This window comes from Leptonotus elevatus, chromosome 4 (assembly GCF_054856555.1).
Source record: "Leptonotus elevatus isolate MCC_2025b chromosome 4, RoL_Lele_1.0, whole genome shotgun sequence".
Classification (NCBI taxonomy): domain Eukaryota; kingdom Metazoa; phylum Chordata; class Actinopteri; order Syngnathiformes; family Syngnathidae; genus Leptonotus; species Leptonotus elevatus.
Window position 1 is genome coordinate 13,158,849 of NC_141242.1, and position 26,533 is coordinate 13,185,381.

The 26,533-nt window shown below is 39.3% G+C and overlaps 1 protein-coding gene across 1 annotated transcript in view; it reads right to left on the reverse strand.

The window, feature by feature from the left end:
* Positions 1–3,164: 3,164 nt before the first annotated feature.
* The window catches only part of grm3 (glutamate receptor, metabotropic 3), a 52,886-nt gene continuing 29,517 nt past the window's right edge, over positions 3,165–26,533 (reverse strand). Inside the window, exons 7-13 of the mRNA XM_086073187.1 lie at positions 12,672–12,914; positions 12,391–12,580; positions 9,014–9,323; positions 8,753–8,946; positions 8,016–8,148; positions 7,479–7,659; positions 3,165–6,143 (exon numbers count right to left, since the gene is read on the reverse strand). Of these exons, the coding sequence (XP_085929313.1) occupies positions 6,067–6,143; positions 7,479–7,659; positions 8,016–8,148; positions 8,753–8,946; positions 9,014–9,323; positions 12,391–12,580; positions 12,672–12,914 (1,328 nt within the window). The 3' untranslated portion in view covers positions 3,165–6,066. The remainder of the gene's footprint in view (positions 6,144–7,478; positions 7,660–8,015; positions 8,149–8,752; positions 8,947–9,013; positions 9,324–12,390; positions 12,581–12,671; positions 12,915–26,533) is intronic.

Consider the following 26,533-nt stretch of genomic DNA (forward strand, 5'->3'; position numbering starts at 1 on the left):
AAAAAATCGATATTGTAAAAGTAAGTTTTAAAAATGGCATTTAATTATGCTTTGAGATTAACAAATTTGATTCTAGTCACTTTGTCACATAATATTGCTAAATATGTGTTGTTGTTTTTTTTACTTTCTTACAAAAAAACTCCAGTTCCTTGTTGCTGTGGGAGTCTTGCAAAGTGGAGAGAGCTTAGTCCTCGGACGGCCAGCTCACCAGCAACTGCTTTAATTGGAGAGGCGTCACTTAGGAAACAGATTAGAGCCAGCCACTGGCATCTTCCAACACAAGCACTCTCAAAAGAGTTCCTGTGTGTGTGTGTGTGTGTGTGGGGGGGGGGGGGGGGTGCGTGTGTGTGTAAAGGGCTTGTGAGGGGATGCCAATGTTGCTGAGGAAACAGATTTATGCATGCGCTCTCACCAGTCAGCATTTTTTTTCGACAATTTAGCTGCGAGTCACTTCACACATTCAACTTATTTTTTGGGCGGTGATCGATACTTATAATTACTTACAGTATAATTTATACATACTTACATTTCTGGCAACATTCAGTATTATTCCGTTGCATTTTCCTACATAAAATTTATTATATCAAAAAAAAAATTATATTTGGACTTTATTATTATATTTTAATATATATATATATTTTAACGTTTTTAATATATTGATCATATTTGTAATGTTTCAACTTTACTTTTCCCACCCTTTGGCACCCAATTAAATTAACATTCTGTCTTTGAAAATAAAATAAAATAAAATAAAATAACGTTTTTAAAAATGGCCATGTCAAAAATCTTGAAACTTGGACTATAGTCTGCTCAGTTTTTTTCAAATCAAATTTTAAAGATTTTATTCTTGTAAAATGTTGACTTCTTAACTAACTAACTAACTAACTAACTAACTAACTAACTAACTAACTAACTAACTAACTAACTAACTGAATCAAAAAAAACGTACTATAATTTTGAAATCTTGTAATATTCCCTTTCTCTCAGCCATTCCTAAATGTTCCCTTTTTTAAAAACTCTCCCAGCATCCTCAAAGGCATCCAAGTCTTTCTCTCTCTCGTCTCGGTGCGAGAGGTTGTATGGAGGGGTCACAGAAAGAGTGTGAGACCATTCGGCCCACTCAGTGAGCACATAACTGAGGTTAAGTGTCCCATTAGGATGCCGCCGTCACCGAGCCAAAATCTCATCAGCCAGTCAACAGACGAGACAACACCCCCCGCCCACTCAAACGCCTCCCCCCCCCCCCCCCCATTAGATTCTGTCTTCTCCAAATAGTCATGCCGGATGTGGTCGTCCATAGCAACCTCGCCATCCATGCGGGGTGCGTCTTTGTAGGAATGGCTGACAAAGCCTCCTCGTGTGTGTGTGTATGTGAGTGCGTGATGCTTTGAGTTTACGCAAGTGCCACGACTTGTGGAAGTGCTTTCCATAATCTGGTAGCGCAATGTTGCATGCGCGCGCGCACACACACACACACGCACACACACACAACACTTTAGCATGCAAACAGCCAAACACACCTGTGCACAATGACAGTTTGTTTACTAGTAATCACTTTCAAATTCATTTGTGCTGTTGTGTTGTTTGAGCAGTTTGTGTTGTATTTGTGTTGTGTCAGTTGTTTTTGTCTTGCGCCTGTGTTGTAGTGTTAATTGTATCCGCCATTTTGAAATTTTTGTCCAGTTTCAATCACGCTTGTTAGTTTTTAACATAGTTAGTCAACCTCCTCCCGTTTTTATTTAGTCTATTTTTCGTCGACTATACATCTAGAATTTTAGTCTTTATTTTAGTCCAAGGAAACATAATTTCATTCGTCTAGTTTTGGTCAACAAAGACTGTGAACATTTTAGTCTAGTTTTAGTCAGGACAATCATTTTTACCCTTGTATATTTTTTGGTCAGCAGATTATGTTGAACATTTCGGATCTTAAATTATTTCTTATAAAAAATAATAATTCTTGACACAACTTGACACACAACAAGTGGCTACTATGGCTCCATGCTATGAGCTAATAAGTTAGCCAGCATTAGTTAGCGGTCGGAATAACATTATTGTTGGAATGTTATAGCCGTTGGATTAATGTTACGTTATGACTATAATTTACCCCCCCCCCCCACCCCCCTACCTTTCACTGTGAATACACCTCCTGTCTGTCCCATGTGTTTGAGCATGTTGCACTTGCTAACTGCAGATTTGAAAGGGTGTGTGTCACTATGTGTCACATGACAGTGGTTGGTGTCACACACGTGACAGATTGGCAAGATTTTACAAGATAAAATCATTTTGGTCTGGTTTATGTTCGTGAACTAAAATGTCCATAGATTTGAATCCAGTTTTTATGTAGTGGAGTATATTTTCGTCTCGTCTTCATTAGTCAATGAAAACGCATATTGATTTAGTCCCAGTTATTGTTAATTAACTCATTCACTGCCATTGACGGTTATAAACGTCAAAAAATCGTTTCAATTTTTCTATTAGTTTAAAAAAAATTATACTTTTGTTAACAAGAGTATGAAAACCTAGAATTTTTTTTTATTGCACATTTAAAACAGATATAAAATGTTTGGTTAATCGTGAGTTAACTATTGAAGTCATGCGATTAATTACGATAAAAAAAAAATTATCGCCTGACACCCTTAATTTTTTATAATCATCTCGTCAGGCAATTACACTTTTTAATTGTAGTTAATCGCATGACTTCACTAGTTAACTCACGATTAAGCACACATTTTATATCTGTCCGAAATGCACAATAAAGATTTTTTTCCAAGGTTTTCATACTCTTGTTAACAGAAGTGGAAAAAAATGTTAAACTAATAGAAATAGTTCAAATGAATTTTTGACGTTTATAGCCGTCAATGGCAATAAATGAGTTAATGAGGGTTTTAGTCTAGTCTCGTCTTAATCCGGTGAAAAATGTGTGTTGACAAAATTATTTTTGTTTAGTTTTCGTTGACCGCTGGTGGTATGCTCCGATCGTATTTGTGGTGCGTTTGAGCTATATTAGCGTTGTGTTCTTTGTGTTGTACAGTATTTGTGTTGAGTTTTTGTTGTTTGTGTCGCGTGAAGTCGCTCCTTTCCAGTGCAGCTGCTCCATCCAGCGCCCATTGTGCTACACCGCACACTTCGATAATCTCAAGGCAAACATGGATGATAAACACGTCAACGCTTGATGTGCTTTTAATTGCAAGATGGACAAGGAAGGAAGGAAGAAAGAAAATGCTAAACGGGCATCGTGTCGATCACTTTTTTTGTTGCTTTTGAAATGTTGAAAAAGTGACCTTCTACAATCGCCACCCGGGCGCGATCACACATACATGATAAGGCACCATGCCATATTGAAAACATCACAGACACACAAGAAGACAAAGCAGAAGAAGAAGAAAGAGCAGCTAGCACGCATCTGTCTCTCTTGCAACACGTTTTCATCCAAGCACAACTTTTATTTCAATGGAGCCGCTCAGAACGGCAGTGGGCTAACTTTTATATCGTTGGTTCTTAATCTGGGTTCGGTGAGTCAGTCACATGGGTCAGACTCAAAAGTTTCATGATGACACGCCCCACTTGACCATCATAGGCTGCAGGTGATCACGCTACATTACTTGGCCTATCTGTGCTGCAGGGAATTTCAAATTTGGTGCGCTCAGTAGTCGACTTGTGGCTGTTGGGATGGCATGTCGTGATTTCTTTATTATCGTAATCCCCTCATTCTATGTCGAGCAAAAAAAATGAAGGGGTCAGACAAATATGTGCAAAATGAATTCGCATGTATAACGGAATGATGGTGTTCCACAAGGGTCAATTCTGGGGCCTCTGCTGTTTTCCTTGTAATTGCTGCCCCCTGGGTTCCATCTTAAGAAAACTCTAAAAATATAGAGTTGAGGTGAGTGATGGGAGTCAGCGTCCTAACTGCATGATTTGCAATGCCAAGTTGCAAAATTAAAGGAACGCTTCCTTAAACTGTGTGTAATTGGGAATACAAGAACACACATTCTGAATTCAAGGGGAAGAGCCTCATATTTGATTCTCCCTGTTCATTTAGTTCACCAGTAAACCATCTACCTACGTCTTGAATTTGACCCCCCCCCCCCAAAAAAAAAACAGCCAACAACATATTTTACCTTTCCTGTAAAGAAGGGTTTGGTGTATGCACATAAGAAACTGGTGGAGTTTAGTACCTCCAACAAGGTTAAAAATTACTGGTCGAAATGAAGGTCTGGTTCCAATTTTGACATTTGGGAGGCCAAAATCCCCCAAACATAGGGCTAACCCTAACCCTAACCCTAACCCTAACCCTTGCGGCCATAAAACATTGAATCACTGGCCTGCAAAGTGAGAAAAAGAAAGTTAGCCCACTCTAGTTCTCAGTGGCGCAATTTATTTAATTTTCCCTTACATCAAAGTGCACTTTTGGAGAGGTTGATAATATTAACATTTGTTTAATTTTCTCACAGAATATTCAGACTTATTTTTTTCACCTTATAATACTTAAAAAAAATCTAGTAAGATTTTTTTCCCTTTGTTATGCTTTCATTATGCCAATACTTTTTTACTTTTTACTTGTTTTTGCTGCTACATTACAACCATTTTCTCATTTTGCAACTTTCTCTTCATAACATTCAATGTTTAAAGTTAAATCAATCTTTTTTAAATGTGATTGCATTTTTTTTCTATTAGTCTAGTAAATCACAGTTTTGTTTGAAAATTTCATGTTGATTTTAACTTTATTCCAGTAACATTGCAGCTTTGTCCCCTCTTAATAAAAAAAAAATTAAAAAATAAAAATAATAATATATATATATATATATATATATATATATATGAGTTGATTTGGGATTCGCTGTCTAAATGGTAAATAGCGAAATGCAGATTTTGTGTGCCAGTCCAAGCTCACAATATTTACATTTTTTTGTCATAATATTGTCAAAATCTTGCTGGTTTGCTGTAGAGCTCACATGTTTTTCTCATGACAATTAGGTTTTTAATGTTTTTGGTGATTGTCACTTAATTCTCTAAATATTGCAATTTTTTCGTAATTTTCTCAATCACCCCAGTTAATAAATAAAAAAAGAGTTGTTTCTTGTAATATTTGGACTATTTGAAGTATATTCTCGTATTCGTTCAACCTCTTTCTTCTTAAAATGTGGCTTTGTTGTTTTGTTTGTCTGTGATTGGCTGGCGACCAGCCCAGGGTGTATGTACCGTGCCTCTGCCCAAACACAGCTGGGACATCCTCCACCACGCCTGCCACCAATGAATGAAGGAATTAATGATTGTTTTCAAAACGTAATTTTCAGATTCATTCTCATAATATTTCAGATTTTTGCTCATATTCGCACAATCGACACTTTTCATTCTATTTCTATTGCTTGGGTGAACACACGCGTATAACTATGGCCATTTGAATAAAGGGATTCTATGATTAGACTTGTTTTTTTAGCTTACGGTATAAAAATCCAAAGTATAAAAAGCAACATAATACATGAAGACGTAATGTAGTTTTTGTTGTTTGTTTTCTTTTTTGTACATGTTGTCCATTGCGCTCACATTCAGTCCTGTCCAAATACTGTCCCACACATTGTGCTGTTTCAACCGTGGGCCATACTACACAAAAAAAAGGTACACATTAGAAATGCATACATTGAAGTATTATTATCATTATTACAACAAGAACCTACAAAAAGACCATGAGAATAATCATCATAACAATAATAAAAAGTCAGTGGGCTATTGCAAGGGTCCGCTTCCTTACCACCTTCATAAAACTATTTACATCATAATAACAAAGCTATCAAAAAATCAAAAGGCTCCAAAAGATCTTCCTAAAAATGTTTTTTTGTTTCCTTTTTGATAGTCTACTTACAACAATGTCCATTCCACATATTTACAAGCCTTTTAGAAAATAATTTAATTATAGTTACACACTTTCTACACTCCTCGGACCGGACAGTTACGGAGGCTGCAACATTAGTTACGCCAATGAAACCTCATTGGCTGATAGGGCCTGGGTGGGCGGGGCTAACAGTCGCAGGGCGTCGGGACGGTGGGGCGCGTGGTCGGGCGGGGTCACAGAGACGAAGTCGTCGAGTCGACAATCTCTTTGCCGTTGCACACGGTTGGGACGTAGTGGGCGCTGACGGAAGCTGGAAACACAATAAATCGCATTTCAGAAAAAAGATGTTTGCTATTTGTGGGGGGGGGGGGGTCTTTTTATTAACATCTATGGCTTAATTGGTGGTAAAACAGCATTTTTTTTTCATTTCACACAAATTATTATTATTCTATAAGGCATAACTGCAATGTGGCTTGCAATGAAAATGAGTTTGACACCCCAGTGGTAAATATTGTCCACATTTAATTGAATGTGAGATCAAAAGTCATGGAAAATAAAGTCCCAAATATAAAAAGCTATAGTATGTAATAGGGGTGTCAATAACGTTCCTTTAACGCCACTAATGTTTTTAAACGCACAATTAATAATCATCCCTTACTTGGAAAGCTTGTACTCGGGGAATTCCAGTCGCAATGCAGCAGACACATCCACGTCAAAATTTATAAGTAATAAATTGAATAAGGCATATATTTGTGGAGACTGGGGTCAAGTTGTATTTTCCAATTTAAAAAAACTGCAGGATTTTGCTTCATGTTAAAGATTAGATTGCTCTTAATAATGAAAAGAAAAATGCACTGAGCTGTCTTACAAATACAATTATGCCATCTAGTGGCAGAAAAATTACCTAAACACAAATCACACTCGTTTTTTACAGTACAGTACATCTTTTTCATTTGAATTCAATTTTATGAATTATTATAAAATTGCTGTATCAATGACCTAAAAGATGCAGCCAGATTTCTATTAGTTTACATTTTTTTCCACTTTTATGTTTGCAAGAGTAGGAAAATGTAGAAAATAAAATTATTGTTCATTTTATTGCACATTTAGAACAGATATAAAATTTGCGATTAATCGTGAGTTAACTACTGAAGTCATACGATTAATTACAATTAAAAATTTGTAATCACCTGTAACTTTTGTCCCTCCTAGCAGAGCGCCAGACTGCCCCTAAATGGTGGAATTTTGCTCCGAAAATTTGAGAAATTTTCATTTACTTGCACATGTGACCAATCAATTTGCTGTTGCTGTTGTTTTTAATTATTGAATATTTTTTGTTCGGCTCCAATACCGCCCATTTTTATCAGTAATACTGTAAAGTGAAAATGTGTAGGAATGTGACTATTTACTTCGCAAGTGAATTTGTGATTCATGTGCGGCCCAAAACTTTTGGCTAGGGGCTACTGTGCTCCTAGCAAAAAAAACAGTAAACTCGTGAGTCGTAACAATGATTATTTTCATTTTAGTAATTGTTTTTTTTATACATAGTAAACACGACTGTTTGATTATTTTCTACTTCGTGAATACAAATCTCAAAAAACATGAATCAGAAACACTAACCCTAGCCTTGAATTTGACACCGTACCGTGAGCGGCGTAGGAGGAGGCGGCAGCGCCGCTGACGCTGAAGCGGTTCAGGTTGAGCCTGTGACTGGTGACGTTCTTCTGCGGCTGGAACATGATGATGTGAACCTTGGGGGCGAACATGCAGCCCAGCACCACGAAGCCACTCAGGCTCACCGAGATGCACATGGTGGTCGTCTGAACCTGGAAAGCACACCCGTCATAATGTCAACAAATCTTAGATAGCACAGTGCTAGCTAGCTTGACTTACCACTGACATAACACGTTTATTTTCCAGTTATGACTTGGTGTTAACTTTTACTGCCACATTATGAATATAAAATTTGCAATGACTTTGCTCAAAATTTTGTTTTTTTACTTATGTTTGTGGAGATTCTTAAGCATAGGTCATACTGTAGTAATCGACAGAGGTTAAATCGAGCCAACTGGACTCTGCTTGTTTGTTGAATTTGTTGTCTAATTTCCCCCCCGAAAATGTAAAAAAATAAATAAAATGACTGAGGCTATTCGGCTCATGATTTGTGAAAAGTCATAAGTACTCTGTAGTCACTGGACGTGACGTAGAAGATGGGCAGAAAGGCCAGCCAGATGATGCAGGTGGTGTACATGGTGAAGCCAATAAACTTTGCCTCGTTGAAGTTCTCGGGGCACTTCCTGGTCTTGAAGGCATATCTACATGGGAGATAATCATATTCACATTCAGAAAGGAAAAATACTTTTATTTACTGTAATAAAGACGATTTTTCAGGTGGCTGTACTTTGTGTCAGCATTTCTGCTTCTGTCTCTGTTTTTATTTTTTCTCCCTGTGTTAGAAAACAGATATCTGGCAAATCTAAAATCAGTTTTAGTGAACATGGGCCATATTTGAGCCGCAACATCTTCTTTCATGTGGACCTTTGCTGATTTACAGACATATAAAAATGTATCATTTTGGGATACCTTCATTGAAATAATTAAAGTAAAAAAATTAAGATAATTGAGACGACTTGGACTCGGAAAGTTATCGGGGCATCTCTACACAGCTGAGAGTGTGTGTGTGTGGGGGGGGGGGGGGATGTTTTCTTGTTCCTGTGTGTGGTGTAACAAAAAACAATTGAGGTGCGCTGAATGAAGTCATACAATATCAAAGTCTATACCTTTTTACTTAGTACAAGAGACTACTGAGAACTTCTACGTTTACTATTTTTATACAAGTGTCTGAACTTCTAATTAAGAAAAATAGAATGTCAGTAGGCAATTTATTTATTTATTTGCCTTTTAAGGGCTGACACTTACACAGTACACAAGATGACCAGAAGTACGTCGTAGCTGAGCGACAGCAGCATGCTGGCGTCGTGCACGTTGCACTTGAGGATGACCGTCTGCCGGCGCTCGGGCAGCGTGAAGCGCCGCGTGCCCGGAACCTCCAGCAGCAGCCACACGGACACCATCACCAACTGCACCGAAATCAGGCTCAGGCAGATGAAAACCTGCGACGCAAAGGAGAGGACTCATTGGATTGAGTAAGGAAAGTTAGACGTTTTGGCCTTCACTGACCTGAGAAGACGGACTGATGAAACGCGGCCTGGCTGCGCCCGCTCCATCTTTGCCGCCGCCGAAGATCCTGGCGATGCGGTTGGTCTTGGTGAGCAGCGCCGAGTAGCAGACGGCGAAGGACGTGCCCAGGCCGAGGCGGCGCAGGGCGCAGATGGCCGGCGACGGCTTGGCCAGGAAAAGGAAGGTCATGGCGTACGACATGAAGACGCCCAGGAGGAGGATGTAGCACAGCTCGCGGCCCGACGCCTTCACCAGTGGCGTGTCGTTGTGGCGGACCAACACCCACAGCACCAGGCCCGTGCACACGAAGCTAATGAGGTCGATTTAGCATAGCATGTATATCAGTTCGCGGTTATGGATGCAATTGCTAGGTCAGGAAAGTGCACATACAGAAAAATCTGAGGATGCAAAGCATCACACTCAGAGGAGTCACATTGAAAAAGACAATCATTTTAGTTACAAATATAACAATACAAATATTTCCAAATATACTGTATATATTAGTATTAGTGGTGTCAAAATGAGTGCGTTAATTGTGAGTTAATTTAAGGTTCCGTTGACACCACTAATTTTTTTAACACGCGATTAATGATCGCCCCTTACTTGGAAAGCCTGTACTGGGGGGGAATTCCAGTCACAACGCAGCAGAAACGTCTACGTCAAAATTTTGCAGGAATAAATGTAATAATAATGCATATATTTGTGGAGACTGGAATCAAGTTGTATTTTACAAAATAAAAAATGTGCAGAATTCCACAAGTTACTTCATGTTAAAGATATAGATAGCTCTTAATATGAAAATAAAAATGCACTGAGCTGTCACCGTCTTACAATTATGCCATCTAGTGGCAGATAATGACCTCAACACAAATCAATATCACACAGTACAGTACATCTTTTTAATTTGAACTCAATTTATGAATTATTATGAAATTACTGTAAAAATTACTAAAAGATGCAGCCATATTTCTATTAGTTTAATTCCCCCGCACACTTTTATGTTAACAAGAGTATGAAAACTTTAAAAACATATATTGTATATCTTGAACAGATATAAAATTTGCGATTAATCGTGAGTTAAATATTGAAGTCATGTGATTAATTACGATTACAAAATGTAATCGCCTGACACCCCTAATTAGTTTATAGTCAATGATGAGTAAAGTTGTTTCCATTATTCTGTGTTGTCTGATTTTGTGACACATTTCCAGTTTGGGGTACATAATTGACGTCAATTGAAATGCATGAAAAAAAAACCATCTTTAAAAAATGCGGATAAACATTAAATATAACATGTAATGTCTTAATTCATGGAGCCGATCAATGACATCATTGATCGATCCGGCATATAAGGACATTACAGCCAATCACCGATTTTGCATAAAATGCTTAATATCATCCAATCCCTATCCAACCGATCAGATCGGTGTAAAGTCTAGTTTTTAATGATTTCAAAATATGTTTGTTGAGTTTTTACGACACAATGCTTACAAAAAACACAATTAAAACTAAAACTAATAGTAATAAAACCTAAACTAAAAAAAGTTAAGAAAAAGTGAAATTAATAAAAATAAGCAATACCGCTCTGAAAACTAATTAAAACTAAACAAATTTAAAGTGACAGTGTATAATTGTTGACCACGAGATGTCGCTATACCATAGAATGCATTTCAAAGCACGCACACTACGGTGGCTCAGAGAGACCATACTTCGCAAGCCTACCACCAATTCTTGTTTTGCGTGAGCAAACGAACATCTTGGCAACTTGGCAGACGGAAGACGGATTTAGCCAGAGCAGCTAACAAGAGCGGCTAGCAGGAGGAGCTAGTAAAAAAAAAAGCTAGTCAAAGCTTGGGAGAGCAAGAGACGGGAGCCTGAATCACGGGATTGAGCGATGACCACCTGCAGGCTCCAGCTGTGGAAGGTAATGACACGAGATGCAAGCACAACCAGGGCTAACTACGTTTGAGAAATTGTCCTCTGGGCATCCGTAAAAGGAAGTTGGTGGTGAAACATGTCAGCCTCTTGTAAAGTGAGACTACAGCAGAGGTGGCAAATCTAGGTCCAGAAAGTAAAAAACCTGCCACCGTTTGGCTTTAGTCCCTGATGCTAGCTAGCTCCCTAGCAGGTAAACAAGCATCTTGGGAGCTAGCTAGGGATCTAGCCAGCTAGCACCTGGGGCTAAAGACAAACTTTGGCAGGGTTTATACTTTCTGGACCTGGATTTGCCACCTCTGGTCTACAGCCATGTAACATAGCTAATTAGTGATTACTAGACCCACGATTATATAAAATAAATAAATAAATAAATGTACGTTGGTGTAGGAAGCGTATTGCATTCACAAAAAAAACAACTCCTGTTTTAATTTTTTGGGGGGAGCTTATTTTTATTTTTATTTATTTTATTTTTTTTTTCGGTTTTTCAGAATATTTTTTTTTCAGTTTCATTTAATTTTTTTTCCTGTCAAAAAAATATTCAGAAAAACGGGCTGAAAAAAATATTCAGAAAAACAGGAGGAAAAAATACTCAGAAAAACAGGGGAAAAAATTATTCCAAAAAACAGAAAAAAAATTATTCCGCAAAACAGAGCTGTGTTCTGTTTTTCTGAGTTTTTTTTTTTTTTTACCTCTGAACTCCAAGTGACTTGTTGCAGACTCGCTAATAGCATACCTCCATATGCAATAAGATGGTCATGTTTACTTTCTGGCTCTCAATAAACAAATGGATGTGTATACTGTATTGTAGGTTGTTCTCTAATCTCTGAGGGATATTTTTTTAGAAAAACAGAAAAAAAACCTGAAAAACAGAAAAATAATTATTTTATAAAACATGGAAAATTACTCAGAAAAACAGAAAAAAATTATTCTGAAAAACTGAGGAAAATATATATTTTTTTAAACTGGAAAAAGAAATACTAAAAAAAACTGGGAAAAAAATATTCAATTAAAAACTGAAACTCAAAAAAACAAACCTGCCCCCAAAAGTTTGTCAGAAAAACAGGCCTTTTTTTTTTTTCAAGTGAATGCAATACGCTTCCGTATTATTGGTGTGATATATCTTTTTTTGTGTGTGCATATTATTGAGTTCAATAGTGGGCTTTTAAATTGAATGAATGATTAGTTCACCACGACATGGTGCTAAAGATACACTGTCACTTTAAAAAACGTAACAGGATTTATTTATTTTTTTTCAAAACTATTATAACACTGGTTGGGACACTCCAAGTCCAGATACAACACTGTATGTACTGGAAGTAGTAAATTAGTGTAGGCTACTTCAGTGTACAAATTCAAAAGCTATACGAAACTCCACCATAACCAAAATGAGCACTGTAATTATTTTCTGGAAGCTTCTCAAGACATGATGGATGACTCACCCCACACAGGCGATGGTAATGGGCCCGATGGCCCACGCGTCTTCCCACATGATGTAATCCTCGGGGAGCTCGTAGCAGGACGTCAGGTCGTCGGTGGGCCACTGACCCGGAGCGCAGGGCGAGCACGTGAACTCGTCAGCCAGGTATTCATGAGGCTCGCAGGCGGTGCATATCCAGCAGCAGTACTCGCCTGGGAGGGAAAAAATGCTATGTTATGATAGGATTTGATCTGCTCCCCGTTTGATAAGGTGTGCTGAAATTGAAAGTATTGGCTCTCTCACCTGCCTGCATTTTCTTCATTTCGTTGCGCTCGCAAGGGTCGCTGCACTGCGAGGTGGGCGCCGCCTCCCTGGGCCACTGAATCAGACCGCCATTAAGACTCAGACTCTCGGCCCATTCGCCGACCGGCACGTACGCGTAGCGCTCGCCTGAGCGCTGGTAGCTGAAGATGTTGTAGCGGCCCACGCCGTCGCCCTGGGAGTCGAATTTGACGGCCGTCTCGGTGCCGGCGGGGGAGAACGGGGCTGAAGAAGAAATGAAGTGATGAATGGACGATCGCAAACAATCACGCCATGAGACAATTAAGGCTGCGAGCAGTGATGGACGTCCCTTGCGCATTTTTGAATCCTCAAAATGCCCATGACACTGACGTCATACTCTGCCCACAAAAAAAGCGTTACAAATTCGTGTCACCCATCTCTCTAGGGTGCTTGATTCCGACCGTGGGACTGTTTGGTTGAAGTTTGTAAAAAATATGAGCCTTGGAATTTGAAAATTGACAACTTCCTGTTCAATTTCTGGCATGGGCTGCTGAGACTTTTTTTTTTTGTGCGTTCTGCGTAGACTTCTCCACCGGATTTCAGTCAGAGAAACTGTTGTCAGACTGATTTAGAATTTTTTCCAACATGCATTTCATGTGACAATACTGAGTTACTTTTTGGCTGTTCTGTTCTGTTCTAAACCTAAAAAATAAATGCAGTTACACTTTCACCAGGATGTACACGCAAAACTTTTATTCATAACTCCTCAAAATTGCTCCGTTCAAATAAGAGGACGTAGACTAAAAAAGCTTCACAATTTAGTGCACAAATCTGTCTGGGATACTTCCACTTAATAATAATAATAATAATAATAATAATAATAATAATTTATCAGCACCTTTCATGACCCCCCCCCCCCCCAAATAATAATAAAAAAAAATATATATATATATATATATATAAAGTAAGTTCAAATTAAGTGAAATTAATCATTTGGGTGAATTACAGAGTTCAGCAAAGTCAAGTCAAGTTTATTTATAAAGCCCTTAATCACAAAAGAGTCTTAAAGGGCTTTACATGCCCACAGTTGACAAATATTAACAACATCCCCTGATCGAACCACAAGTAGGCAAGAAAAACCTTTTTAAAAAAGTACAAAATGGCTGCTTCAGACCAAAATGGCACAAAGGCTCGACAAAGGCTTATTTGAGTTAATTCCAGAATAGGAGTTAGAAACCCTTTATTGTGCGTCCGATTTTCCTGACTGAGCGATTTTTAGGGTGTTGCCTTGGTGACGGTAAAATGCGCAATACATTTTAGACCAAAATGGCCAACTTTCCAACATGGACACCATGCCCCACCCACATTGGATGGCATAGGAGAAATACTTGGGGATTTAGTAGTAGTCTTGGACCTGTTTGTAATTGGGGATAATTTGGGGCAAATTCCCTGTGGTAGGAGAACCTGGAATTTGCCCCAAAATGGCTGCTTCAAACCAAAATTGCCTACACTAACTTTAAACATTGAAGGGATACCATTTTCAGCACTAACGAGTTAGTATTTTGTCCAGAATGAATTTGATAACGACTTTATTTTTTGTATACAATTAATCCCTTTAAAAACAATTTTTTTCACTTGCTGTCGACTGAAGATGACATCACAGGTGCTGAGGAAGTAACGACCAATCATGGCTCACCTGTTTTCTGGGTTTGGTAAGCAAACTGAGCCATGATTGGTCGTTATCTAGTTCCTCAGCACAAGTGATGTCATCTTCAGCAAACAGCAAGTGGAAATTTTTTGTTTTAGTTTCAGCATTAATTCTACATGAAAAAGAAGTTATCAAATTAATTCTGGACAAAATATTAACTTTTTACTGCTAAAAATGGCTCAATGACTCAAGTATCCCTTCCATGTTTAATGTTAAAGTAGGCACTACCAAGTGAATTCTGTTGGTGCCATCTTAAAAACTGCTATTTCCACTAGGATGTGCATGTTTATAAAAAACGGTGAAAAAATTTAGCACTCTGTTTGTTGAATTGTCCAGTAAATACAGTATGACCACAGGAATTTGCCCCAAAATGGCTGCTTCTAACCAACATTCAAAGTCATCATCAAAGACGGATGCTACGCTTTGCCCATATTAGATGGCATGAGTAAAAAAAAAAAAAGGAGCTTAGCAATTTAGTGTTGTCTAACCGTTTCAGATATCGGCTTCTGATTGGGGCTCATTTGGGCAAATTCCCGAGTTGGACAACCTGGAATTTTCAAAAATGGTTCCTTTTTCAATTCCGAGCATGGGTCATTTCGACTTTTCATGTTACGATTGACAAATCTTCTGAATAGCATGCCAGTCAGACAAATTGGTGTCGGGGGGCAAATTTTTTTTTCTTCAAAATTTGCAGACGACGCAACTTTGGCAAAGCCTGGTGCTCGGGCCCTCGTAATAAAGACGTGTCTGTGGTCTGTGAGGCTGAAAAACTCACAGCGAGACGTTTTCATCAAGTATTTGCAAAGAGGCTATAAAACGCCTGCTATGCTTGGCCATGTCTGCCTCTATCAATGGCCTCCAATCTGTCCCCGAGGCAACATCGGCACAAAAATCACGGCTCCGCAATGAGATCTGCCAACACCTCATACCGAAATGCGCCGTTAACAAAGGGCCCGTAAAATCATGGAGGCGTGGAGGCCGAGCACGAGATCCCTGGGCTTCTTCCTTGCTGCCCACTCGCTGATGGAATTGGCTTCGGGGGCTCGTCTGTGCAGGCGATACGCTGAGGAAAAGCGCCAAATTGGTTTGTACACAAGTTGTTAGGACAGGATTAGCGTGGACCCTGAGGACGTTGGGGGAGATTGGAACACTGGCGGCGAGCGGGAATGGTAATAGGGAAGCCCGCTAGGAAAAGGAGGACCGAAGGAGACCAGGTCATGTCGGACATGACACCGGAAAACACCTTGCTGATTTAAGATGAGCGCTGAAACTACACCAAATGATGACGTTACAGCAGCCAGTACAGAGCAGAACATGACCTTTAACCTCGGACCTTTCATGACAATCCATCACCCATTTTTAGGCCACCATTATTATAGGTTTTAGTTAAGCACCGCTATGTTGATAGTTCAGCATTCGCCCATTGGCAGTTTATTCTGAAATCTCAGTGGTCTAGTGGTAGACCTGAGACTGGAAGGTTGTGGGTTCAATCCCTGGCTGGACTCTTAAAATGATACCCATTTGTCTCACTGCTTGACACTCAGCATTAAGGGTTGGAATTCGGGGGTTAGATCACCCGAGCGCGGCCCCTGCTGCTGCTCACCGCTCCCTCAGGGGATTGGTTAAATGCGGAGAATGAATTTCGCTTCACTTAGGTGGGTGTGACAATCAGTTAATTAATCTTAATCTTAAAATATATATACTGTATATTGTCTTGAATATGTTTTGTTGCTGACAAACATCTGTGCATTCCATTTAGCTTGAGTGATGAACTATGGTGTGTAACAAGAGAGACAAAGAAGAATCAGCAACAATAAAATGCATCGAGCATGTACGCAATCATGAATCAATCATGCTATCAAGAGCCACCAATTAAATGGTGCATTGCAAACACAGCAATTACTCAATCAATCAATTAATTCAAGTTAACCATTAACAGCAAATTGATGAGATTTTCAGCCAATTATGAAAGATTGTCTCAAAATAAAATCAGCAAACTGGCAAATTCGCAAATGCTGCACATGGGTTAACTGTCCTTTGGCATCATTCTTTTAAAGGAGTCAAACTATGTGGAAACATTTGATCTTTTTTGTGTGTGTGCATTTTATGCAATAATGTATGTGCATTGTATGTATTTTTGTTTTAAATGTAATTACAATATTAAAGAGTGCTATTTTCATCTAAATATTTTTGTTGTTTTATTTGAGTGGCCACCACCGATTAATGGCTTTTCCATTCATTTCAATTGGGAAAGATGTTTTGTGATGCATTTGGAGTTAAGAGCATGGAATGAATTAAACTCATATCTCAAAGCACCACTGCATCTCTATGAAAGAACAAAAAATAAATAAAAATAAAAAGTGAAAATAAAAACGGATCTAAAAAAATATGATTAAAAAAATTAAATACAAAAAATAAATATGAATGGAAATGAAAACAACAACAGAAATAAATAAATAAAAACAATTCTAAAATAAAAAACTAGATTTTTGGCATTTTTGGTCCTCCATACATCTCATCCGTTGGCTCACAACACAAATCTCACAAAAAAAAATAACAAAGTGTTATGAAACTATTATAATTACTAATACTATAACTATTATGAAAAAGGAATGACTAATAAAAGCAGTAGCTGCAGATATGACCTATAACTAGTGAGCAGATATGTGTGAGGCGTTTCTAATATTGTGTCCCTCTCCAGCAACTGCCAGTTGTTGTAAACTGTGTCGAAGCAGACTGCTGGCTCCAGCTTGCGTGTTGGACGGCGCAAGCTAGCTGCGACTGAGCTGTGAGTGGCATTTAAATTGAAATCTCAGCTAGCGTTGAAAAGCTGCTCCAACGGTGGCGAGAGTTGGGACTTTTATGAAATCCATAAATCACCGAGACAACATAACCCTCGCGTCTCCGTCACAGGAAATTCTCCTTGTCAAGTCTATTTCGGAGTTTGGGGGGGAGGTGGTAAATGTTGGGGTGACAGCTAAATGAAAATGATTTAAATAAGCGCTGATATTATCTGCAGACGAGGAGGAGGAGATATGAATCCATTTTACTGCCAAGTTGGCTGATAATAAAGTCTGTTAATAACACTAAAGCAATAAGACAAGCCGGGCCCGCCTCCTGCTAGACATCCATACACACCAACACGACAGTTGGCCGCTGATTATCATAACAGCGCCTTATTAGAGTCCACGCTGACGTCTAATTAGCCGTGTGTGTATAACGATAACTAAAGAGATGTGGTTCCATTTTAGGGAGCATTAGCCACAACTAACACCAGCGACCTTGCTCGAGCGGTTTTATGCGCCGCTTGTGAGAGGGCTAGCGAGACCCTCCGAGATTGACAGATGTCGTGCTGGGTTGATGTGACCGCCCGTTACGGTGCGCGGCGGCGCTTTGATGCCTAGCGCTGATGTTAACGCTAACCCTGAACCTGTGTCAAAATGACGAGCTGATGTCATGTTCAGCAGCGTTAAATTTGGGCCCCCGCTGGGGTCTGGCTCTTTAGTACAGCAGCCAAGTGTATAGTGAAATCTGCAAATAATCATTTTTATTTTTATTTTATTTCATTAACAATGTTTTTCTATGTTAAAAAGCCGTTGACATTAGTGATGGGAAAATGAAGCTTCATGAAGCACTTGTGATCTTTTTTGACTCCCCTAGATGGTGCTCTTGGTTTAAATATAAAGGCTAGTGCAAAGGAAATTGATTACATTTCCACTGCATCTTTCACCCAAGAGTGGCATCGAGAGGAGTCAAAAAATATTACAAGGGCTTCATGAAGCTTTATTTTCCCATCACTAGTTGACATTCAACTCAAGCCACAAAGTGAGTCAGTATCGCACATGGCAGATTTTTTTGTTGTAATTCTCTCAGACTTGCTTTTGTTGTTTTATAGTTCGAGTCAAAAAATATCAGTATGAAAATCACATTCTTCAGTCTTTTTACAAAAATATCTTGTTTTCTGCACTTTTTGATCCTGTGTTTTTTTTTTCTGGTCAAAGGACATCATCTACTCTTTCTTTTGGCAGGTGCGGTTCTTATATTGTCACAGGACACGAATATTCTTTTGAGTCTTAAAAGATCAGTCAAAATGGCTGGAATTGAAGGAGTTAAATTGTTATTTGAAACGATGCAAGTGACTGATTTGAATTACAAGTGTGGTCACAGAACCAATTTGTGAATCAAGGTACCTTTGTAGTGAGGAGCCCCTCAGAAAAGATAACAGTACATCAGCCAGGAGCTAATGTTAACGGTATAAGCCGTGTCAACAGTGGCAATAGCGGGAAAATGTGTGTTGACATTAGACTGCAAAGCTTAGCCATGCTTGCAGATGGCGTTAGTCTCGCCCCAAATGACTAATCGTGACTTCTCCTTGCCGCTCGGAGACTACGGTATAAGCTGCATAACTTTTTTTCTTTGTGATGGCCCTCACCGCCATTAAAACAAACCAAACAAAAGCATGTCTAAAACCATTCCCCATTTAGGATTCCAAGGTGTTTCCGAGCTTTCATGCACTCTCCAGTGTGCAGGTAACAAGGGGGACGACGCGCTTCTATTCAAAAGAAAAGCTGCTGAGTGTAAAGGAAGAGGCTAAAAAAAACTAAACAAGGTCAGAGGTGTGATTGTGATATCTGAGCATACAGTGATAACAAAATTGTCGCCCCCCCCCAAAAAAAGCACCAATGTCCTCCAGCGAGTATCCAAAATGAGAAAGTGCTTATTATTCCAGATTAGGGGTGTGGTGAAAAGAGGCTTTTCCATTCAGAATGAGTAATTAATTATGTTCTCGAGCATGTCAGGCTAAGTCTTGCCCAGGGGGGGATTGTGGGTATTAAAAGAGGGCAGCGAGAGAGAACGAGAGATAGAGAGAGACGACGACAAAGGAACTTGGTGGCTGGAAAAAAAGTAATCTAAAAGTGAAGAGATTAAGGTGCCCAGTTTGACTTCACTCTTCTTTGTGTGATGCAAATTTGAAATGGTAATTAGGCGAGAGGATAGACAACATTACAATACATTACTAGACTGCAGCACATATTAGGGCTGTCATATTTGTTACATTCGCAGTAATAATGCGATATAGTCAAATAAGTGATGACAAGGTCACGTAACTCTTCCTTGTAGCGCTTCTTGCTTGCATAATGAATATATTTTGAAGTCTGTAAACTGTATGACGAGTAAGTAACTCACGAGGAAATCAACCTTAAACATTTTTGACAATATGTTATATGTGACCTCACGAGTCTAAACATGACATTCTGATAATTGTTACATATGTGGAATATGAGTTAGGAAGCAAAATCTAACCAATTTGTATTCATCTCAGGGGGCGGCCATTTTGCCACTTGCTGTTGACTGAAGATGACATCACAGTTGCTAAGGGCTCAGGCAACGACCAATCACAGCTCAGCAAGTGGCAAAATGGTTGCTCCCTGAGATGGATAAAAATTGCTGGATTTTGCTGCTTAACTCATATTCCACTAACAATCGTAAAAAAAAAATTTTGAGGGGGTTCTTCACCTTGAACTCTAATTGAACTTTCTTATGTGTTGGTCAAAGCTCCTCCCGCTAGCTCAATCAATCCATGTTTATATCTGTCAATGTGAGGCAAAATCCAAACCATCTAAACTTGAAATAAGAATGTAATAGAGCTTAGTGCAAATTTTCATTACTTAATTACAAATACTCTCATGATGGTTTTTTTTGCTAATAATTTGTTTACATGCATATTTTTTTTTTTCAATGCTGAGAAAGATTTGTTGGTAATTATCACCCTATAGTTTCATTTTATTTCCAAAGATAATAGAACTAAATGCATTTAGAATTGCTTTTATTCATGGCAAATGTGTTTATTTGAATACTTTATACAACTGATTCCTAAAGTACTGTATGGTAGTGATGGGAAAATGAAGCTTCATGAAGCACTTGTAATATTTTTTAACTCCTCTAGATGCCACTCTTGGTTGAAAGATGCAGTGGAAATGTAATCAATTTCCTTTGCACTAGCCTTTATATTTAAACCAAGAGCACCATCTAGGGGAGTCAAAAAATATCACAAGTGCTTCACGAAGCTTCATTTTCCCATCACTACTGTATGGTACTAGATAGGGATGTTCGATTTTTTTCAGTGCGATACAAGCAGGAGCACTCAACTCTTGAGTAGTCACCGATACATTTACTTACAGAAATTGCATCTTAATGGGCATCTGAGGGCAGCCGACACTGGTATCGGCCAGTGTCGCGAGTACTGGCACGTTAAAGTAAGACCGGTTATCTGCCTGATAGTGATAACTGGTATCGGTACTCGTCAATATTTCCCTATAGTTCAGTTTATTTTTTTTAAATCATTTTTTAAGGTCCCATTTTTATTAACCAAAATGCCAGGGGTGGGGACTTCCGGTCCTCAAGGGGTCCTATCCTGCATGTTTTAGATGTTTCCCTCATTCGTCACACCTGGTTGAAATGATCAGGATCGTTAACTCGCTTCTGCAGAGCTAATCAATTGAACCAGGTGTTATTATCATAGTCTGGATCCACTGTAAACACCCTCTCAAGTTATTAAACATGATTCCTTATGAATCAGGGCATGGATATACAGTATGTAAGCTCACACCTGCTCCACATAAAACATACAGAACAATCAATGCACTGCAGATGCTATGACCAACCTTTCGTAGACAAAACTCTCTTTTTTTTTCATTTACTCCAGAGAGTTGATGACCTTAGTACACCTGTGGCCAGCGCATGGAGCATAAAAGGGACACACTTACAGATCTGGACGCGGGGATGCACTCACATGTCACAAATGTGCACACACAGTTGCTATATTTGTTCTCCCCGCGGAGTCAATCCCCAGGAGGGGAAGGGGGGGGGGGGGGGGCGAGCAGCAGCGGCAGCTAGCACACAAGGGCGGGAAGACTAAAACAAGGCAGAGCCATGCATAGGCGGAAAGGTGTGTTAGTAAGGTAACTGAGATACAAGAGACAAATGGGAGAGGCGGTGAGAGACGAGATAAGCGCAAAGAAAGGCGGCGGGTGAAAAAGGAGAGGATGGCGACAGAAGGAGATATATGTTGGCGTTCAATAGAGGAATGCTTGAAGGACAGACGGACGGACGATGGAGGGAGGGACGAAGGAATCGACAAACAGACTGACGCAGAGAGGTGGCGAAGGCAGGAGAGCAACCTTGTGAAGTCTGAGTGGGATGTGCTGTTTTTGAATGTGGCGAGAGAACACTTTCTGGGTGTGAAAGAGGAGGAGGGGGAGGAGGAGGAGGAGGAGGAGAAGGGAGTCTGAGAGAGAGAGAGACGTAAGGGATGGAGGGATGAGGAAAAGAGCCACAGAGGCGGAGGGGGAGGAGATGAGGAAGGTTGTTCGCGAGCATCCAAACGTCGCAGTAAGCTCTCTGCCTAATACACACACGCGCACACACACACACGTTTGCACATTCTTATATCACCCATATTTTCAATCCGAACTTGGTACTATAAAGAAAGGAAGACTTGAACCCAGAACCACTGAAGTGTGGCAGACGTGCTAACCACTCGTCCTCTCACCAACCGCATCATGTGATGCAAAACACAAACGCTAAACTAGAAATGAAGAATGTGCCTGAAGTAATACTCAACTTGGTCCCCATAAATATATGACAACAGGTTACGCTTAAACACATATTGTTAACTTGGTCCTGAAAAAGATAAAAGGACAAGTACATCTTAAACACACATTCTCAACTTGGTCCGTGTGATCACTGGAAGAAAATTAAAGAGGAAACACATCATTGCTGTGTGCAAAAAAAAAAAACTCCACTACTTAGCTTGGTCCCAATAACTATATCAAAAAAGTCAACATAAACGACATATTGATAACGTCTTGATAACGATAGGAAGACAAATACAGCAGAAACAGACGTTCTATTTGACATATGGAAACTGATTTGATCGAGACACACCATGTGAATTACTTTCTCATGTAATATTAATTTAAAAAATATATATTTTTTGATTAAAGTTGCATTATTTCAAGAAATTATTATTTTTGTTATTTTTTTTTTTACATATTTATTTAAATTTTGTTTGGATTAAATATTCCAAGTCCAAATTTGTAAATTGTCAGAGAGAGACAAAAAGTAGATGAAAAAGTGTTTTTTTTCCTTTTTATTTTAATTTTTTTATAAATACCTAAAATTTTCCAAAAAGTCAACATAAAATATCCAAAAACAACAGAAAGGCAGAAAAGTACCATAAATTATCTTTGGAATTGGTATTCTAAATAAACAAATAAATAACTAAATAATTGAAATAGAAAAGAAAAATGTCCCAAAACAAAAGGAGAAGTTGCTATAAAATATCCACAAAATTGCCAAAAATGTCAGAAAATTTATAGCAAAAAAGGCAAAAAATTATGTGAAAAAATAGCCATAAAATGTCCAAAAAAGGAAAAAGAGAGGCAAAAAAATTACCACAATACATTCATACTATTTTGTTTATCTCAATGTCCATAAGGTTTTGTGGCTCCAGACAGACTTTTTGTAATTTATTTGGCCTAAAATGGCTCTTTTGACAGTAAAGGTTGCTGGCCTCTGCGTTAAAAGGAAAAAGACAAGTAAGTCTAACACGCACACACTGATATCGTCACCCTCTAAAATAATAGTGTAAGTCGCATTTCGACAAAAAAAAAGGAGGATGTTGACTTTAGATAGGCAGATTTCATGAAAAGTATCTTTAATATACCGACATAAAACAACCTAATCCATACCCCAATGAATGCATGTTCAAGTCCGTCCGCCGCTTGTGATGCAAGATAGCTAAACTGGAAAACAAGTCGGGCCCCCACGAAGATAGGAAGACAAGTAAAACACATGGCTTGGGTGTCTCCCATGCATCATCATTATTTGTGCTTGCGTGTGTGGAGATGTGCTTGCTGCACATCAGAGGAGGCGAGTGGGTGGTTGATAGCTGGTAGAGGTGTGTGTTTCTGTGTGGGTTGCGTGTCTGCAATTTCATGCTAGTTAAAAAAAAAGAAAAGCGGCCTTTGTAAAAAAACAACAACAAAAAAACTGCTTTTGTCTATATGTGTGCCAATCCATATCAATACTGTACGTGTGTGCGGCTAGCAACGGGGCCTTCTCATGATCGACCGGATGACTCTAAACAATTGGCAACAGTGTCGGCTTGATTACCATAGCAACCGGTGAGATGAACAGAATGTGAACACACGCCGCATGCAGCAGCAGCAGCAGCACACACACACACACACACACACACACACATACTCATGGACTGTTTTGCAAACGGCGGCCTGGGAATCTTGCACTTTTAATACTTTGGGTTGAGTCCAGTGCCAGAACAGCACTGGGAAAAGTTGCAAGTTCTCACTGGTTTGACTGGCATCCAGCAAATCTCAGGGAAAAAAGCATTCACGTTCACACGTATGGACAATTTAGAGTCGTCAATGAACTTAACATGAATGTTTTAGGAATGTGGGAGGAAGTCTCTTGACCGTGAGGCAGACATGACGTGATATCACTCATGATTCCTCGAGACAGAACCGCACCCTTGGAAACGTGAGATTTCCTGCAAGATGTTAAAAGTGGATATTAAGTGTGCTGTGTATTCTTTGTCGTTTGTGTGTTTTGACTAAAGAGTCTCACAGTCAAGTTGCCAACATGGCTGGGAACGGTTTTAAAGCTTACCGGTGCATAAAAATACAGTACAAGTATGTGAACATAAAACGGGCACAAAAAGAAACCAATAAATAAATGTACATTATATTATATATAGCACTGATTGCCTGCCTTTGTTACTAAGGGTGTCACCAAGTTACAATCATTTTATATCAAATGTAGCAAAACTTTAATCCATGAATAGAAACAATAAACAATATAAGTAAGTATATTAAACCTTGTCTGTAAAAAGATAGCATAAAAAAGGCAAAACACATCACAAGTGTTACTAGTAACAGCAACAAAGCATGATGGGAGAGCCCGCCTCCGACCATTACCGTTGCTCTCTTCAAGTTAGCGTTAGTCAGCTCAGTAGTGTGCACCAGAAGTGGTGAGAACACACTTCAAAGTAAGAGTACTAACAGGAAGTACAGTGTTCGCTGCCTTAATCCTGCTGGTTTAATTTCATTTGGTAAATGCGTCTTGTGAAGTGTAAAATGTCTAATCACATTTAATTTACATTTGCGTATTGGTTTCTTTTTGTCCTTTTTTGTGCCCATTTTGTGTTCACATACTTGTTCAAATAAACAAAGACCGTGCTCTTGTAATAGCATTCAATTGTAAATTACTTTTTTGTTTGAATGCAATATGAATATCGTTGGAGAGAATGCTCACCTATTTTACATTGACACGCAAACTGTAAAATTGTGTATGTTCATTCAAATGTGAAGTGGGCCGGTCGGAACCCTGAAACTCCAGGGCTGAAAATGAAAATGAGTCCCAGTGCCGTCGTCATTCTTCAGCCTTGACATTTGATGTGTGTTCTGAGCAGTCATAAAAATGAGAATTTTGTCATCTATAGGTGATCAAATTTCCCTCATATCTCCTTAAATGGATTTTAGATTTACCAAAGTGTGTTAATTCAAGGAAAATGGTTGCAATGGTGGAAATCACAAAACATGCCATAATCTGCACATTCACCTGTTGGTCTTTGAAAAGCGGTCGGTGTATCTTGAAACAATACGACATAAGAAGGATTCATGATAAATACTTCAAAATAAATATATCAAAAAAGTGTGATGTAAGACAATAAAAAGACACTTTCTCAATTCTCTGACACTGATCAGGGATTAATCACCCATTTGCAATTAATACACTGTAAAAAGGTAGACTAAAATTCACAACTTGGTGTAAACAGTATGTAAGGGATTGTGTTGTAAATGCATAATTCTTCAAGTGAGTCTGGAAATCTTTAATCTCTCAATCTGCTTGAGAAGCCACTGCAGAATGCTATGGCCGTATGTATACGGTTCGACTCTGATGGGCGGTGAGTCATGGCGAGCTCCATAACAAAGCAGCAAACTGCCGTTAACTAGCAAAAGTGACATCAAAAAGCTAACCCTCGGATGAGGAATTGCAAGGTCGGAAGTGTGAAAGGTTCCGCTGGAGGGTATTTCAAGACGTCCGCACCACATGCACAGATCCACTACAGTAATTGACAAGTTTAACTGGGCAACTCGGTGATGAAGTGCTGCCTCTACCAGCGAAAATTCAGTCATAATTACACATTTCCCCAGCACACGACAGTGTGAAAGAGGGCTTTGGAGTTGGAAGAGCTCCCCCGTGCTCCTGTTAACGCTGTTTTGATGTCTGGGTGCGCCTATACACCTGTGTCAGTTCCTGAGACACTGCAGTTTATTTATACCGCTCCCTCTGTAGCGCTATCTGTCAGTCAACACAATCCCCGCTTTTTTCCCCCCTTCTCTCCGGCAGCTCCGCCGAGAGCGGCAGATGCGGCAGCAGGCAGCTATAGGAGCTATTATAACGCACAACCAATCTCATTAGTGCAAGTGGGGGAAGAATATGGGCCGGCGGATTAGCTGCCGCTCTCATTGCTCAAAGCAACTTAGTAGTGGCGTGTCGCCGGTAATAGTTGTCAATAGCCGGCTGCTGCTTAACAATACATGGAAATTAAGCCGATTGGTCTCAGGACTTGGATGCCGAGGCTGAGAAGGACAACAGCTCGACAACACGTTGTTATCTTACCTTCCCCTGTCCTTACATCAGAGGTGGCAAAACTACTCACGCTCTGTAGGCCTACTTAAGTTAAAAGTAGACTGGTCAAAGTATATACACTGATTTAAGTACACATGCTACTTTTTCTAAGTAGAAAAAAAAGCCCTCATAATTGGTACCAACTTTATCTGGCATTGGGACCACAATAGAGGGGGCAGGGTGAACAGTGGCTACTTTCCATTGGCCAGAACTCTCCATCCATCAGACAAGTCGTGCTTCCTTCATCAATAGATTATTATTTTCACCGCTATTTTAGAGCCATCGGTAAAAAAAAAAAACACACAAAAAACTTGTTTACAATGGTAACAGCACTCAATTTTTCTTCATTTTGAAATTTAGACAGTTTAGAAGTTTAGACAACGCACTCGCGTGCGAACACACACTCACACACACTCACGCAAGTTTGTTTTACTATCTTTGTGGGGCCATCTCATTGATA